The sequence below is a fragment of the Sceloporus occidentalis genome, unplaced genomic scaffold, assembly GCF_023333645.1.
Source record: "Sceloporus occidentalis isolate IW3139 unplaced genomic scaffold, rSceOcc1.0.p SCAF_64, whole genome shotgun sequence".
Taxonomy (NCBI): domain Eukaryota; kingdom Metazoa; phylum Chordata; class Lepidosauria; order Squamata; family Phrynosomatidae; genus Sceloporus; species Sceloporus occidentalis.
In genome coordinates, this window is record NW_028317044.1 from 1,035,132 (window position 1) to 1,053,161 (window position 18,030).

General features: G+C 48.9%; 1 protein-coding gene across 3 annotated transcripts in view; it reads left to right on the forward strand.

Annotated features, from left to right (window-relative positions):
• Window positions 1–18,030, forward strand: part of MTMR4 (myotubularin related protein 4) — a 38,448-nt gene that overhangs the window by 7,826 nt on the left and 12,592 nt on the right. For 2 of the 3 annotated variants that reach the window (XM_089493278.1, XM_089493279.1), the window contains exons 2-4: window positions 3,796–3,855; window positions 5,775–5,835; window positions 16,915–17,004. In XM_089493278.1, coding sequence (XP_089349404.1) covers window positions 5,833–5,835; window positions 16,915–17,004 — 93 coding nt within the window. In that variant the 5' untranslated portion in view covers window positions 3,796–3,855; window positions 5,775–5,832. Of the gene's footprint in view, window positions 1–3,795; window positions 3,856–5,774; window positions 5,836–11,705; window positions 11,924–16,914; window positions 17,005–18,030 lie in introns of those variants that run through there. The other variant, XM_089493277.1, reaches the window with a different exon arrangement.

Sequence of the window (18,030 nt, forward strand, 5' to 3'; positions counted from 1 at the left end):
ACTGCTGCGCATGAAGAAAGTCTTTCCTTTATCTCTATCCGAAATCTACCATTCAGCTTCAGTGGGTGGCCCTCTTGCATTATGGAAGAGAGGGAACAGCTATCCCTTATCCATATGTATGGGGCTGGGCTGCAACATGTTAAACCTATCAGGGACGAGAACACAAGCAGCGCAACTGATGAAACATTATAGGGAAAGAATATAACACCGTCCTGGCTTTCCTTTGAATCCCCAGAGCCAACTCTTTGATGGGATTCTTTCTTTTTGAGCAGCACGTAGCTAGTCTTTCTGCGTGCGGCTGTATAATCTCCGTCGAATTGCCTCTCAGCAAGTAACACAGCGCAAGTGACTAGCCCAGCTAGTTTTGTCACCCGTAGCCACCTATGTGGGAATGCCGTTCTGTCTTCATTGGCGAAGATAAGAGGTGCTGTTGCGCAGGAGAAGCTACACAGCCGAAGGCGTTGTGGTCTTTTTGTGAGCCAGCTAGCCAGATTTGGTTCCATCAGATACACGCGTTTAGGCTATTGAGATCCGGAGATACTTTCTATACCCTTTAATCTACAACTGGCTTTTCCTCTCTGTCCTATTTATCCTCCCCCAACTTCCCTTCTTGCTCCGTATAGCAGAAGTAAGGAAGAGCCATAGAATGGGAGAGGGAGAGATAAGGATGAACCAGTGCTGCCTACTCTCCCAGTTGAGTGCTGGATTTTAAAGATCCAGGAGCCTCCTATCTGACAAAAAGGGGACCATGGAAGCTGGAAGAGACCTGGAAATGGGGCAGACCCAATGATCTGGGGCTTGGGATCCCTTTCGTAGGAAGAAAGGCCAAAGCATTGGGCTGTTCTTGCAGCCTTCAGCCTCTCCAGGTTTCCCAGTCCATTCTTTCTCTACATCTCCCAGCAACTCCGTTCTTCCAGACGTCCAGTAAAAAATCCCACGAAAGGGGATCCCATGAAAGCTTCCGGAGCTCCACTTGCTTCTTCATCAGGCAAAGGTGTTCAAGACCATACAGGAGAAAGAAAGAAAGAAAGAAGCATAGGACAGTGTTAGCCACAAGCCTGCATTTTGTCTTGGTTGTCCTTAGTTCAAATGGTACTGGAGGAAAATTCATTATTGCAAACTCAGGGCAGGCCTTGTGGCTTCTTTGATAGAGCCTATCCACCGCTAGTTCGCTCTTCCTCTTTCCCTGTTGCCTCCTTCTTTGCTAAGTGTCTTTATCCGGGGGTGGGTTTGCTTGGCAAGACCACTGCTGCTCATAGGGGCCCCCCGTGTCAAACTGGGCAGCAGCAATATTGAGGGTATCTATAGGGAAAGGTTAAACTGAGATCTCGGGACAATGGGGCTGTATGAAAGAAAAGAAAAGCCACCCAGCGAAAACATGCCCCGCGCGAGGGCTCGGCCTCCATATTTGCTCAAGCATCAAGGCGTGACCGTGTAATAATAATGGCCACAAAACCCAAATGAGGAACGGAGCTTTTCCAGCAGCACCGGGGGCCACCCAGACTCCTATTCAGACCGTGAGAAACGGGATCGGAGATCTTATTAGGTTTCAGTTCAGCAGCTTCTAATTTTGGCTGTCTCTTGAGCGCTCACTCTGCCCCCGACACTTTTTTTGGTTAACTATAGCAAAGGTAAGGGCAGGTTTGCGAGACGCTTGCGGAAAGCAACGCCGAAAAGGACAGGCGGTGGTTCCCAAATATTAAGTGTTTCTGGTATCGACAGGAGTCTCCTGGATGTCGCAGTTGGAGTCTGCAGAGAGAAGCCTCCGTTGTAGGTTTTGTTCCCGGTACGTCCTGAGTGTTTAAGAAATGCTCCTCTTTCAAGGAGGTGGTCCTTCACGGCGGTTCCTAAATGGCGAATTGTAAAAGGTTTTGACCTCTCAGGCCATATACAGACAGACCTCTCTGCCTTGAGGTTTTGTGGCATAGTGGCAAGGCATTTTGAGGCAGGCGAAAAAGAGTCTTAAATGGGGGTTAGGCTGGCATAAAAAGGGCTGCAGTTGGGTGGGAAAGGACACCGACGTCCAACACAGGTCTCCTGACCCTGCAATTGGATTGCAGAAACCCTCTTCCCCTTTGCCTCCATTGAATACAGAAACAAGGCCACTCCTCGGCGATGCCTCTGTCTCTGTGGACTCTCCGGACAAAGCCTGTCCCACATTGGTGACATTTTAGTGGCTTCCGAAAGGAATTGCTCAACTCCGCTTTTTGTTTTTAACCCATAGATCACATGCCGCTCTCTCTCGCTCTCTCTCTCTTCTCTATTTGTATTGGGGCTGTCAGCTGGGGAAAGCATACAAGCCGACTAACAGGGCAATCCTGTACATGTTTGCCGAAAAGTAAACTCGGCTAAGTTGACCGGGGTTTGCTCTCAGGTAGGTGGAACTGGGCTTGCCATGGTTGAGGAACCGGTTGCATTTGGGTTGCAGAGAAGAGATCATGGCTTGCTTTAAGGAGTTGTGTGTCTTTCGTTTTGGAAGAGGCATTCCCTTTTCTGTTCCAGGCGAAGGACATGGGTTGGTTCCTGCAGTCTTTGTAGCTACAGGCCAAGTCTCCCTTACCCAAAATGCTTGGGGCCAGAAGCGTTTTGGGTTTTGGAGTCTTTTGGGCTTTGGGATATTTGCGTATACATCGTGAGATATTTTGCAGAGGGGACCCGAGTCTAAACGTGAAACTCATTTATGTTTTGTATATGCTTTATGCACACAGTCCTCTCGCGGCAGAGTTTTCCTACCTGTTTTAAATGCTGTTCCTGCCCCAAGTGTGTTTGGTGAGAAGGCGCACAATTCAGTTGTGAGAGGATGACAAGCAAGGATATTTACTTGAAGGGATGTTGTGTAGAAGATGGAGCAAGCTTCCTTTCTTCTGCTGTAGCGCACAAACCCATTGGATCCACATTGTAAGCGATTTGACCTAAACATTAGGAAGACCCTCCTGACATTAAGAGCTGCTTGACAGTGGCATAGACTGCCTGAGAAGATAGTGGAAGAAGATAAGTACCTTTTGTGGTTGTGGGCCTTCGCATCTTTTCTGATGCATGGTAAGGCGATCCTATGATGGTGTTTTATCGGAATGATGTGTTCAGAGAGGGTCTACCTTTGCCTTCCTCTGAGGCTGAGAGAGCGCATCTTGCCTCAAGTCACCTGGTAGCTTTTCATGGCTGAGCGGGGATTCGAACCCTGGTCTCCAGAGTTGTAGTCCAATGCTCAACGATGCCATGGCTTGCGTGTCTCTCGCAGATGGACAGACGCTGGCTGCATTCCACGATGCCATGACTTTTTGTGTTGTTTTGCCAGCATCCAGTCTTATTACAATTTCCATCTTGGTGGCTAAACAGATATATCCAGGATCTTTGGACATGCTTGGGGGAATCTAGCGAGGTGGACTTACCTGTCTTTTCCCTCCGTTTTGCTATTCACGCATACTTAGTAAGGGATTCCGGAGGTGGCTGCTCTTATCCTTGCCTTTTGTAAGCATGCGCACACAGTTATACAGGAGAATGGGCTAGAGCAGGGTCCCAGTCATTCTCAAGCTGTATTGCATTGTTTATTGCAGATATCTGCTGCTGCAGCTCGAAAATGAAAGCCTGGGTTTCTCCAGCTCTCCTTCGCCATCCTCCCAGTGCCAATGCAGATAATAAATATCCAGCTATCTCAAGTGTGGGTGGCGCTGCCATGATATCACGAAGCCATCGCTTGCTGAGCAGGGGCTGGCATCGAAAGGAGGTTATTCTCCGTCTTCTTCCTCTGCCTGTTGACTTCTGTTGACTTCTCTTTGTCTGTTCTCCTCCTCTCAGGAAGATGCCAGTTTCCAGTACACTCCGGCGCCTGCAAACCGAGGAGGACTGATTCCCAAGGTATGGATGGATGGATTTGATTTGTATCCCAACCTCCTCCCAGTATGAGACTCACAATACAAGTTAAAACCAAATGTAGTTAACGCGACCGAAGCAACTAAATAAACAGCCGCATTCAAAGCATTGGGTCTGAAAGGCGGTTACAGCATAATAAGGATGAAAAAAGGTGCTGTCGACTCTGTTTCAGAAGAAGAAACTGGCAAAACCACCTCTGAGGGGTTTTGGCCTAAGAAACTCTGTGGCATTCATGGGGTCACCATAGATTGACGCTCTCACTGTCTGCACAACTGGGATATTTGCCCACCCCAGGTCTAGTCTATGGTCTTCCATTGCAGACACCTTGGTTTCCCTTTTTGTGGCCTAAAAGGAGGTGTGTGTATGGGGGAAGGGGAAGAAAAGTTTTCCTTGAAGCCTTCAGGAGCAACCGTTGACCTTTTAAATCGCTTGTGGGCTGTGTAACGCTTTCAGAAGCCCCTGTTTTTCAAAACCAGAAGTGAATTCCCAGCCACTTCCCTTTTTTGTTGTTGTTCCTTGGAAAGTCTTTGCACCCCGAGAGAGCCATGGGGCAGGGAATTAGCCTTTGGACCAACCATGGATTCTGACCCCGAGTATGAAATAAGTACTAACACAACCCACCCTATATATGCTCCTTCCTCATCGACGCCTGGATGAGGAAGGAGCATTCATTGCCTGTGAAATGGGTGCTCAGCTCAAGTACTCCCCAGAGTCCACCTGAGAAGGAGAGGAGGGATGAGGTCAATTTGGGATTTGGAAGCGGAGGCTTGGAAGAAGAGAGCTTGGTTCTGATTCACACTGGAATGCAGCCAGCGTCTGTCTGTCTGCGAGAGACACGCAAGCCATGCGCTTTCCTAGGCTCCAAGGAACGCCTGAGTCACATACATCTAGGTTGAGGAGACCAGGAGGTGACTCTGCTTGTCCTCAAAGTTGCCACCTCAGCAAGGCACTAGCGTGGAGACCCAACTCTTCTTGGCTCTCTTCAGTGTCACATTTTGCAGTTGTGCCTATTGTTACCGCTATAGTTACAATACTGTATATACTCATAAATGGAACGGGCTCATAAATGGAGATGAGCTACCTTTAAGTTGCCTGGACCCAACTTTTTACATCACTGAGCGAGAGTTGAAGGGCCCTCAGAGACATAGCGGGGAGGACCTTTGTCCTCCTCCTCCTTCATGGGGCAATTGGTTGTTGCTCCTTAAGCTTCCATAGGTGCAAGTGGAGGTGTTTAAAAATCCTAAATCCTGGGCAGAAGAGCACTGGGAATGGCGAGGAAGGGGAGATCAATACCCCTAAGTGTACACTGACAACCTCCCCTCCTCTCCCTCTACACTGCAGTTATGTTTGGAAGAAGTCTTCCATAGGAACTAGATGTTTGAGAGCAGGGAGAGTCTTAGCTGAGGAAGGCTTGTGATCCCTCCACTTAAACTTAGAAGAAGTCTCCTTTTAGCTTCAGTAGAAGGTTTTCCCCCCACTCACATGTGTGTGCTTACATGAGGGAGCATGGGGTAGCCCTGCCACTGCCAGCCTTGGCCCCTTCTCCACTTTGGACTGTACCCGCTGCTGGCTTGTTGCTCCCAGGGAAACATGGTCCTCCTCTGAAGACAAAGGTTCCCATCCCTGCTCTAGGAAACATGCTTTTTCTTCGGCCCCTTTTGCACTCAGGAAAACAAGCAAGTCTCTTATTGCGTTGCAATGCTTCCCCTGGCTGTTTTGGCCTTTGAGTTCTGGAGGAGCATTGTGTGGCAATTGCTATGATTTAAAAGTAATTGTGTAAGGTTAGATAACTATAGAGTTGGAGGAAATGACAAGGGCCGTCTAGTATCACGTCTTGCAGGGAAACTGTTTGTCAGAACCGGTGTCGGGTTTCTCACGCAGGCTGTCTTTTCCTTCACTCCCAGGTGGATCTTGAGCAGCTCTGGAGAGAAGACGGAGGCGGCCGTCGCCCGGAGAACAACCATGGTGAGTGGGTTGCTTGTTTTTGGTCTCCTTCCTTCTCACTCTGCTACGGCGCTGGACTCTGAACTGGGTTGGCGTTCCCTAGTTCTGGGGCAGGTTTGGTGTCTGGGGGAGGGCAGAGGAGACGAAGGAACTGACCCAGCAGCAAGCGTCGCAGAACTGAAGGAGCTGCAGTGGTGCCATTCGAGAACAGAGGCAACTTCTTTCCTCTGAACATGTTGGGAGTCGGTCCAGTCTTGTATTGTCTGCAGCGTCTCCCCAGCGTTTTAGGCAGGGTTCTAGCCTAGCCCTCCCTGGTTATCCCTGCGACTCATTCCCTTCTAGTGAAGCGCCAACCAGGCTGGCCCTGCTTCACTTCCAAAATCAGAAGAGATCCGTTCTGTTCAGAGCGGGAATATTACAAAATCTTATGGGATGGGGAGATATTCTCCCAGCCTCTCTCACTTGCCACCTTATACCACAGTAGCAGCATATTGGAACCCTATGGAGGGGACACAGCGCCTGTGAAAAGGGGTCATAGATGGGCTGCTTTCTGTTGCAAAGTCAGGGGTGCAAGGAGACATGCCAGAGCCTGGTCAGATTCGGGGATGGAGTAGGCAAGGGCTGCCAGTTGCAGGAGACATTTCAAATGATCAGCCTGGAGGCAAGGATCTCTTTGGTACCTGGCACGGGATTGTTGTTGTTAGTTCTTAGACTCTAGAAGTTCTTAGAGAGCAGCTGGACTTGAGGCTGGATTTGTCCTGCTCCCAGTCCTCCTAAGTGACCTTTAAAGGGGGAAAAAAAAGCTCATCCCACCCTGTATAGTACTGTGAGACTTCAGAAATTAAAGAGCAGAACTTTGTCTTGCGGGTCAGACTCCACCCTTTGGACTTTCCTCGGCTCTGCTTCTCATTTCCAGTCCTGTTCTCTGCCCTGGCGGCACCGAAGGAGCGTGTTTGGCTTGCCTGCGGTGAGAAGGAAGAGCTTGTTTATTCTGTGGCTCTTGTAATGAATAGAAGAGGATTGGGTGCGTATGGCTAGAGGGCGAAATAATAAGGCAGCTAAAGCAGCCTGAAAGCAGACCTACTCTGACTTGCCCTTTTATTTTATCTTTCAAAGCCCTCGCTATATTCACAGCCGTCCTGGCATTCTCCCCCCGCCCGCCTTCTTCTTCCTGCGGACATAATGGCAGACAGTGAAAAGACCTCCAAATGAAGAGAAACTTTGCCACGAAGCCTACGGTTAGCTGGCCGACTGGCCAGCCAGGCCAGGGCGACTCAAAGTGGCGGCCTTTGGACCAGCGCCAGTCCATGCGCTTTGGGCCGCTGGTCCGTGGCGACTTTCCAGAAAAGAAAGAAACAGCTGTTGTGAGTGGGCATAAATATAGAGCTGGTCCCTGACACAACGGAGGTAAAGAACCCCACATTGGATACTTTAAGAAGCACTATAACTCAGGCTTAATCTCTGATGCTCGCCACCCATCCAGTTTGCTCTCTGCTATTGCTTCATTCATCCTTTATATAGCGCCCAGATTTAAAAGTTCCCCATTGAATATCCAAGAGGAAGGAAAATGTAAAAGTCAGATTCCAGGGCTGGGCAGAAGGAGGAGGGATTGAAAACCTGCGCCCCGAAGTCTTTATTCCAATATCGTTCCTTCCCTAAATTTATGGTACGGCTGCATTTGCTTTGCTTTTCAGGCTGCGAGCCAAAATGTGGGGGTCTTCCTTGAAGCAGTCGGCAGCAGAGCGTTTCAGTGGCTCACAAGTATCTAGCAAGCTTAATTTTCCTTGCATTTAAAAAAGACAAAAAACAATCTTAATTTTGATACGTTCCTTTAATTCGGGGACATGCTGAAAGCTGCGACTGTTTAGATGTATGGTCTGCAATTGTGTCTCCACCATCATCCCCAAAAGGTGCAGCGCAAACCCACCGTTCAGAAAGGTTTGCATGTTTTTGGCCATTGCTGCAAGATTACGAAAAGACTTCTTTTATGCGATGACTATTTCACCAGCGCATTTCACAATCTCATTGAAGACTTGTTGAAGTCCGGCTGTTCAAGAGGACTTGGCTTTGCAGAATTGCCCTGCGTTTTGTCTATTTGTCGTTTTTAATAGTTATTGGTTTGAACTGGCTTTAATTGTATGGATAGATAATACTTTTGTATTTGTGTCTCTTTTAACTGTTTCAAGCCCCCTTGAGTCTCATACTAGAGGGAAAAGGGGGTATATACATAAATAGGAGAGCCAGGTTGTTGTAGTGGTTTGAGTGTTGGACTACAACTCGGACCCAGTTTGGCCATGAAACTCGCTGGGGGACTTTGGGCAAGCCACATACTCTCAGCCTCAGGGGAAGACAGTAGCAAAGCTCCTCTGAAACAACCTTGCCAAGAAAACCCCAGGATATAGTCCCTTAGTGTCACTGTAAGTTGGAGCCAACTTGAAGAGACACAACATGCACACCAACATAATAATAACAACCACAGAAGAAAGTTACACATAGTTTTTTGTGGGTTTTTCAGGCTATGTGGCCATGTTCTAATCTAGAAGACTAACCAGCCACAGATGCTGGTGAAACGTCAAGAATAAACTCTTTTAGAACATGGCCATGGAGCCCAAAAAACCCACAAAAAACTATGGATGCTGGACATGAAAGCCTTTGACTTCACAAAGTTACAGATGTTGTTTTCAGTACAAACCGGTGTGCCCCATAGGCCACAGTTTGCAGCCCCCAAAGCCCTCCGCTGACCCCCCAAAGTCTGCCATGGTCTGACTACAGTGTGCACATAGCTTTATGAGGCAGGCCATTGGAATGTGCGCATATCAGTGTCTTTCCCTCTGAACAATGTTGGGTTGAGGGAGAGGATAGTTTGGGGCAGGAATGTGTGCTGTCAAAACCTTTGGCAAACAGCGCCAAAGGAAAGAGCCTTGACTTGCGTTCGAGTGGGGAAACAGGCAGTTCAGAAAATGGGATGTATACATTTTCAGTCCAAAAATGGGACATACATAGGCGACTTAAGCATAATGCTTAACCAGGATGAGAAAAAATATTACTTCCACATTCCCAAAATTTGCCATTGCACTGGTGAGTGAAATAGATGCATTTGTAAGAGAGGAAGGTAAGCCAGGTTAAAGCTTATATACAACATCCAGTCCTCCTGTTGTATATAAGAAGAGGAAGCATCTAGCCACACCTTTGAGACTCACGGCTTTACTTTAGCATGCGCGTCGGTGGGCATCGGCCTGTTCCTTCCATGGCACTAATGGAGCTGAAAGTAAAGCCACAGGTATATTAAGGATTATCTGAACGCATCTGGGGCAGTACTGACAATTCCCTCGGTGCACCTGGAGAAGTGGATCGATGACCACAAAAGCGCATGCTAAAACAAAGCTGCTGTTGGATCCCTTCTCCCTGCCCCTTTCCTTTTGCAAGTTTATCCTGAAACAGATGGACACAGGCACCTCTTTGAATATCTCCCATTTGAAAAGGCTGTAATGTCTCTCTGAAGGTTTCTTGACTGGTGGGAAAGCGATAGCCTTTGGAAGCATGACGAGATAAATATATTTAATGTTACTGCGGGCGTTTCGGTTTTGCTTTCTTTTTATATTCATAGACTTCATGCCCACAGTGGCCTTGCAGAACAAAACTATGCAATGAACGTGGATGGTAGGGCCTACTCCTTTGTGGGACCGGTTGGCAAGCTGTTGAATGACTTGTGTTTGTGTTTTAATGTTTATTGTGTGTTTGTATTTTGTGGGATAAATATGTAATTGATTTCTGTTATTAGTGGGGAAGGTGAAGGAGGAGATATACTGAACTCCTGATCGGCGGAAGAGCCCATGGCCCTTATATATTAACTATCCCTTCTTATTCACTTTAAACATTCCCCTCTATGTGTTCACTAAGGACCAGAACATTAGATTTGATCTCTTTCCTTTCTTAAACGAAGCCTCTGTTGTGGTTTTTATTGTCGGTGTCCGAAGGGGGGAATGTTCCTCTGAAGTTTCCATCGATGGCATCAAGAAGTTACCAAATGCACCTGAGGAAGTAGACTTAAGCCTAGGAAAGCTCACGCTGCCAACTTGGTGCGGCAAGATCACTCTGCATACGGATTCTACAGACTCATATGGCTATATCTTTGAATTCTACCTTCAAGAAGGAACTGTCATTAATGGCGAGCTTTGGGGTTCCCCCCCCCCTTTCGATTCCATGGATGTTTAGAGCTTTTTCTTCACTATCCAGCCTCAGCTTGCTGTCTGGAGAAACGCAGGAGGACATTTGTGTTTCCTCAACACCCAAAGCCCCGGCGACAGAGGCGGAAAGGGTCTTTCCCCGCAAGCCTTGTCAGGCCACAGTTGCTCCTTGTTCCAATGAGAAGTGACAGAGAGTTCTTCCTGATCTGTCCTGGAAGCATCTGCACACGTCTTCAGGGGAGTGTGCCTGGAATGCAAATGGGAAGCCAGTGTGACTCTGTCAGAGGAGGGCAGAGATTCACTGGGTACGCAGGCTGGGCACCAGGTATTTCCTGGGCTAATACATGATTCAGGAGACGCTCCAAGCAACCAAAGTACAGTTTAGGATGTGGAAACTCCACAAAATGCAGCCCTGGGGCCTCGGGTTGATGCCAGGGCTGTTCTGTGCCCGCCCCGCAGGCCCCAGACTTTCCCATAGGGCACCTTTTTCTCTGCCGGAGCAATGCTTGGCCTTTGAAATCGCTTGCAGCCTCTTCCTCCCTCTCTGTTTAACCTCCCTATTTTCTTAGTGCCTGTGTTTCAATACCAGAAATAGATTTCCAGCTCAAGTGTGTTTTCGTTTTTGTTATTATCGTTATTCTGGAACGGTAAGATAGCCCCCTTCCTAAGGATGCTGTCCTTGTGTGGATTTGCCACGCCAGAGCGGAGCTGGAGTAGATGACCTTGCGGTTCCTATATGGACAGTCTGAGGCGATTCTCCCCACATTCCCAGAATACGTTTTGATCAGTCTGGGAATCCAGATGCCTGAGATTTTGGGGGGAGAACAGATGGAGAGCACTTGGGGTAACCTCACTCCCCTCCTTCCGGGTATTTCCCAGTGGACCCACATTCCTAATGCTCTGCCCTCCTTTTACTGTCCTCCTTTCCCCATCAGTTTCTGACACAATGAATTCACCATCCCACCTTTTCTTGCGTTTAAGGTGTGGCTGAGGCAGTTGGCGCTTGGGCTTTGGATTCCTCCTTCTCAAGAACCCTCTACTGATTTCGGATCTGTTGCCCCAGGGTTGGATTTTGCATGGTGACAGACGGAGACCCGGGCGCCACACCTCCTTTCTCTTTTGAGGCCTGAGCGCATCATGCATGGTGGTGGGCTTCGTGGCGAGGGACCGCGCAGCTGAGACCATCTGCTGTGTCTCTTCTTTGGCTTGTGGCCAGCGGCGATTGCAGGCCCCGGCAAGTGGCGCAGGAGCCCCGACTAATGCTGGGGACCCCCTTGGCGCTCTCAGCATCCCTCATCCTTCGGTGTGGAACCAAGCTCTGCCGAGCTGAACCCTGGCTGGGCTTTCCGCACAAAGCCAGGCTGGCATTTGTGGCCGTCTGCTTCCTATTGTTCCCGTGCATTCCAGCACATGCGCTTCCCCTCCAAAGCCTCTCAGATACCGACCACATGGGCTCTTTGGAGCCAGCGCCACAAAGGAGGATGGGCGCTCCAGAGCCTTGAATCCTCCTCCTCCCAGACTGAGCCGGTGACTCCATTTTCTGCACTGCCTGTCAGGGAGTCCCTGGCATGGTAGAGGCTCGGCTTGCTTCCATCGGAGGGAGGTGGAGTCTGTCTCTCTCTTTTCTCTCTTCCCTCCCTTCCTTCTCCTCCTCCTCCTCCTCCTCTTCTTCCTCCTCCTCCATTGTCAGCAGCCAAGCCACGCACCTGCTCCTCTCTCTCTTTGGCGAAGGAGGGATGCTCTAGACCTCCCTCTCTGTCTCTCAGCTCTCCTCCTCCTGTCTCTCTTTTTCTCTCTGCCCAAAAAGTGGGGGGCCAAGGAGGGGAAGCGATGCCACTGACGTGCCCCTGGCCCAGCGACCTCCCCTGGAAGCGACCATGACTCGGCCGGCCCGCGTCTCCTGCTCCATGCTCAACTGCTTTGTAAGTGGCCTTCCTTCCTTCCTTCCTTCCTTCCTTCCTTCCTTCCTTCCTTCCTTCCTTCTGCCAGCATTTCTTTCTGCATCCAATATGGGTGGCGTTGGGGGGAGAGACCTTGGAAAAGAGCATCCTCTGTCATGACTGGTCTCAGAGGGATGCCTGGCCTTTTTGCAGAGCTCCCTTCAGCCTGGCGCTTGGGGAGTGGCCCTGTCTGCCCCGTTCTTCTTCTCTTCCACTTCATTCTTGCAGGCTCCCCTCTCTCAGACTGGGAGGCAGAGGGGGTCTTCTGCCACACCGTTCCTAGGAGATTTATGTTGAGGGGGGAAAGGGGTGCCATGGTTCTGGCCATCCATTGCATTTTGACCCACCATCCCTGGGCCACGACATGCAGGCAGAAGTTTGCCTCCCTGGTCCACTGGACTATCCCCCTGGCTAGTAGCCTTTCCAAGGACGATCCCCTGCCCCACCTCCCTCTTTCGGGGGGCTGTGTGGCGCGTTGGCTTTGTGCTCTTTTGGATTGCAGCCACATGGCTGCCTGAGAAGAGGACTGGGCTGGCGGAGGCACAGTGCAGGCCTTCCCATTAGGATTACCCCTTTGTCCTTCCTAGTCCTCTCCTAAGGTTGCTTCCTAAGGCCAGGAAAGAGTTGGGGTCTGGTTCATGCCTCCATTGTGGTTGCTGTTCTTGGGGGATGGCGGGAAGGAGGAGGCCGGTTCCTTCCGCTTCTCAGCATCACGGATGGGCAGCCATAGACTGTCATTGGAAGGGCACTTACTCAGCAATGCGCTCCGTCGGTCGCCTTTGGCCTTTGGACGACGCATTGACTTGGGCCTGCTGAGAAGGAGGAGAAGGAGGGAGAAGGCCCTTGCTAGGAAAATGTCTTTCTGGGACGGCTTGGCTAGAAGTAGAAACGGGGGCAGATGGGCAAGTGAGTTGGGGTGAGGCTGCATGACTTGCTGGGAGTGACTTGAAGGCCTTTGAGAGCATCAGGGGATTGTGGTGTGTGTTGTTTTGCTGTCCTCTCTGTACCTTCTGCGGTGCTTTTTAGTGTTGTGCCTGTATACGTGGGTACCTTGCTTTGCAAGCCTCTGTGTGTTTACATGCGCAGGGTCAGGGATGCAAACATGGTTTATTGTTGTGCGCCTTCAGGTTCCTTTTGACTTATGGCAACCTTAAGGCAACTGACTTTTTTGAGGCTGAGCTTGTGACTTGTGCAAGGTCACCCAGCAGATGTGGAAAGGACCAACAACTAGTTAGCAGTGAGTTCCAGCGCATGGGAGCTGGTTCATGCTTATTTCGGCCTGACTATTGCTTTGTATTGTAAACTCTAAGGTGTTTGATATCATCACAGATGCTGGTTGGTATTTGGAGCCCTGCTGCCATGTTTTTCATTGTGGGGGCACTTTTCTTACAGGGGGAAAATAAATAAATCCCCCCCAAACCTTGCTATTTTGGCGATGTGGCATTGTCAAAACACCTTTGACAATGTCTTACAGGTGCCTGGGCTGCCTTCCTTCCCCCATCTTCAAATAGCAGGTGTGTATTAAAAACACTCATCTTATTTCCGCCCCTTGGATCCATGTGCCTTCAAGTCACTTGGCGACTTCTGGCAACCCCATGATTTCCATAGGGTTTTCTTGGGCGTGGAAGACTCAGAGGTGGTTTGCCATTGCCTTCTCTTGGTAGTCCTTGCGTGTCCCCCCTCCAAGTACTAGCCAGGCCTGTCGCTGCTGGAGCCACATGGCTAGACATCTATATTTGCTTTCAACATTCATCATTTCTCCAAACTGAAAAAAAGATTCTTTAGGAAACAGCAAGTCTCAGGCACTTGGCCGCCGTTGCTTAGTAGATACCCATCTGTTTTACCCAATGTTGTCTGAAACCCTTCTCCTTCCTGCCTTGTCCTGTCAAATGCTTCTTCGGCACCTTGCCACCCCCACGGAAAAGAGAAAGCGAGGGGGGGAAACCAGAAATTGCCCATATTGTGAGGTCAGCAAGCGAGCAAAAACCTTGCTTGATATATTTAGAAATGCCTGATGAACCTGGATGTCTCGGCGCTGAATTTCCAATAAGGGATGATGTCATTTTAATTTTGTTCTAGGGGGAAAAAGAAGGATTTCAGTCCATCCTAGAGATCCTGCTCTCGGTCGGTGCCAGACTATTAGACTATTAGCCTAAAAGGAGGCAAGGTTGCGTTTCTCTAATCGGATCAAAGGGACGTCCAGAATCAATCTCTTGCAGGTTTGGAATGATACCTTTCTTGCATCTCTTAGTGTGGCCCTATGAAAACAGGACGTAATGTGTCAGCCTCCCAAAGCTTTTACGTTATCGAGCTGAAAATTAGACAGTAACACTGGCTCTGGCCCTCCCTGGGCCTTGGCTGTGGTTTTCTTGAGTGGTTCGATCTTGGATCCGACAAACAAAATGGACACTTGAGCAAATTTGCCCCGTACAGAATTGAGTCTTTGGCCCACTGGACCAGATACAATCTGTGTTAGGGATCTATCCGTTGAGGTGAAGGTACATGAACATCTGAAGCTGCCGTATGCCATGTTGCTAATAAGCCATCCAGCCACCCATTCATTGAGCCCAGGACCAAATGCAGCCATTCCTAGTCTCAGTCTGAGTTTCTGGACTGTGGCCATGCTCCTCGCCTATGTTACCTGGGAATTTCCTTGCTTTTGTAAGACCTCCCAGTTCTGCAAAGTTGTAATGTGGAATTTGGTTCAAAAGCATCTAAGGACGTAGTAGACTGAAGTCTATGAATGTTCCTGCTGCCAACTTCTTCTTTTCAGTTAGTCTCAAAGGTGCTTCAAGATCTCTCTACATACCGATTCTACAGACTAACACTGCTATATCTTTGAATTCTATGGTGTTTTGGCAGTACCTCTTTTGCATACAGCCCCCAAGAAGCTTCCCTAAAAAAGGTTCCTTGCTTTTGACAGAACCCAGGCTGTCTCTTTCCGCTCCAGGATCACAGGCAAAGGTTTCCTTCCCAACTCTGCTACGTGAGATCGTTTGACCGTCTCTCTACGAAGCAGAAGCTTCAGGCTCTTCCCAATGACTTTGTGAGCAGACCTCCTTAACACACTTGGCCCATTCCAACCAAGGAGGGCCAGGTTTTTGCAAGAGCGAGGTGTGTCTGTATCATTACCCAGACTCGGGTAATAAGGTTCACAACCTTTGCATTGGCTGTTCATAGAACATAAAGTTGGAAGTCACCCAAGGAATCCACTGCTAAGGCGTCTCCATCCAACCTCTGCTTAGAAACCTCCAACGGAAGAGAGGCAACCGCCTTTCCTTGTACATTCCACTGTCATCACTGAGTTCTTCCTAAAGCATACTCAGCATCTCTTTTCTTGCCGTTTGGATCCATGGGTTTTGGAAATTAGCCATTCCAAAGAAAGAACATTTGATGTTCCTCGGATTGTTCCTGTTCTTTTTTTAAAGCAAAAGAACAGCAGATGGGAGGAAAAGAAGAACCGTGTGTCGGGTAAAAAGACGGTGAGATATAGCAGCGGAGACATACCGACGGAGATGAGGTTTATGCCCACATTTGTTTTTAAATGATGCGAGCGAACCCTAAGGCTGGAACCAAAAATCCACCCAAACACCAGGTTTTTAAAAAGCATATCTGCTAGTTCCTAGGAATGTTAAGCATTTTCTAGTCTTTCTGGTTGTTAAGACTTGTGGCTCCTTTCAGGCTGAAAAAGTCAGATGTGAAGATGCGTTGGGGAAAAGATTTTGCTTCGGGGAAGGAATGTGTGGGGCCTGGAAAGAACGAGAAGAGCAAAAAATATTTATTGCTTACCTTGAAGAGATGTAATTTCGTCATTGCTGGTCGGCCCTTTGCCCGGACGGACCACACTGTTGTGGTTGTGTTCATGGCTGCTGCTATCATTTTGTCACCTAGTGGCCATCCTTCTGGGGCTGAGCATCTCTGTACTTGGTTATTCTGGTCCTCAGATGCGGCAACACAGTTTTCCTACAGGGATGGACCCCAAACCTTTTCCAGTTTGGTCGAACCTGCCAGAGAACTTGGTCTGCTCTGCTGGCATCCCACCTTTGCATTTCACTTCCATACCACAATGGGGTGGCAGGTCTCAGCAGAGGACTTGAAGCAGAGTTATGATGGCTGAGACCCGTGTTTTAATCCCCGTTTCTTTTGCGCAGAGAAAGCTGTCAAAGCAGCAGCCTTGCAAAAGAATTGTGAGATCTTAATCATGCAGCAAATTGAAATGTGATAGTCATTGCCTCCCGCTACAGATCTGTAGTTCTGTGAAGAGAGATGTTAGTTGCAGGGACTTTACAGAGACTCCAAACTAATTAGGATTGTGAAGTCGTGGCCGGCACCCATAGATATTTTTGTGGGTGTTTCGGGCTCTGTGGCCATGTTCTAGAAGAGTTTATTTGTGACGCTTCGCCAGCAGCATCTGTAGCTTCGGCATCTTCAGAGAATGCTGGCATGGAAGAGAGAGTGGGGTCAGGAACAAACTTTTCTAGACCATGGCCACAGAGCCCAGAAAACCCACACAATCTATAGTTAGGATTGGTTTGTGAAGCTCCGGCCTGGGAATGTTGAAAGAACCATGGAAGATGATTTGGAAACAATATAATAGCAATGGGCGGACTTGGGGCTAGATCACAAGAGGCCTAAACCTTGGAAGAAAAACAGAAGGGGACCTGTTTGGTCTTGTCTTTCTTTCTTTCTTTCTTTCTTTCTTTCTTTCTTTCTTTCTTTCTTTCTTTCTTTCTTTGTCCCCTCCCAACAGAAGTTTGAGAACAACATCTTGTGCTGTAAAGCTCATCCCACACCTTAGGGATCCAAGTTTAACCCACATCTTAGGGGACGCTTGTCCAACTGGAGGCCATCGGGAGAGGTGTGCGCAGTTGGCCCGTCTCCCTTGCATCTGGGCTGCAAGTTGTGTGTCGCTTTGGCCGGGATGCTCTGTTGTCCTCTCTCTCTGAGCCTCTGCCCTTTTCTTTCTCATTCAGGGTGAGGAAGGCCCTCCCAGTTTGGAGTACATCCAGGCCAAGGACCTGTTCCCCCACAAAGAGCTCATCAAGGAAGAAGAATCATTACAGGTAAGCTAACCCTTGTGACTGTGACGCCATGCACCATGGCACCGTAAGCCTGGAGGGAGGGGACTGGCATTGTGGAGGGTGACGCTGAGTAACGGAAGACTCCAACCTGCCTTGCCTTCCTTGCTCCCAGCCCCTCATTGAGAAACCACGTCTGAGTCTTCCTGGCCTAAGAAAACCCTATGAGAAATCCATGGGGTCACCGTAAGTCGATGGGCATCTTAAAGGCAGACACATACACACTTTAAACCACATTTATGTGGCACCAGAATTATACAGTCCTGGTTTAAATTCTCTCTTGCCCATAGGGACCTGTGGGCTCTTTCTGGACCTCTGTGAGAATCCCAATGCGTTAGAGGATAGTACGCCTTTGTAATTCCCAACACCAATGAGATGTCCAGTGTCTTGAATGAACGGGGCTTTGCTTTGCTGCGTCATGGTTCACCGAAAAACATGATGTGATTTGCACATTAAAAACAAAAAAACCCTGCCTGTGGCAAGAGGTCATAGTTTGGGGCACTGTTTACAACTGTCCAGGTCACAATGCTGCAGAACGCCTATGCCGGCGGTTTAGTTCCTTGCGGCTTCTGCAACACAATGTGACTTGGCGCAACAAGAACATTCCTCCGGGTGCATGAGGGTTAAACCCAGGGTGCCCTGCACCTTAGAAGGGTGGCATCCGCCTCTTCCCCGATGCTAACACAATTTACCTCCTAAACACCTCAGAGGTCCTAAGAAGGTGAATTAAATGGAATCAATCTGGAGATTCCTCAAAGGCAGGTTGGGACAATGAGCTCAGGAATATGAACGCCCGTTTCAAGATGCTGCATGAGTTCAAGGCAAGCCGGCAGAAAGGGCAGTATCGAAACCAGTCTGGCCAGTGAGCCCTTTCCTCCAACGGCTAGGAAACCTGACTTGTAGAACCTAAAAGCTGGACTTTTTTTGTATCCATAATAACTAGTAATCTTCAAGGGAGGGAAATCCCCGATTAAGGGATTCGGTGCAAGACATTTTCTAGGTATGTTTTAT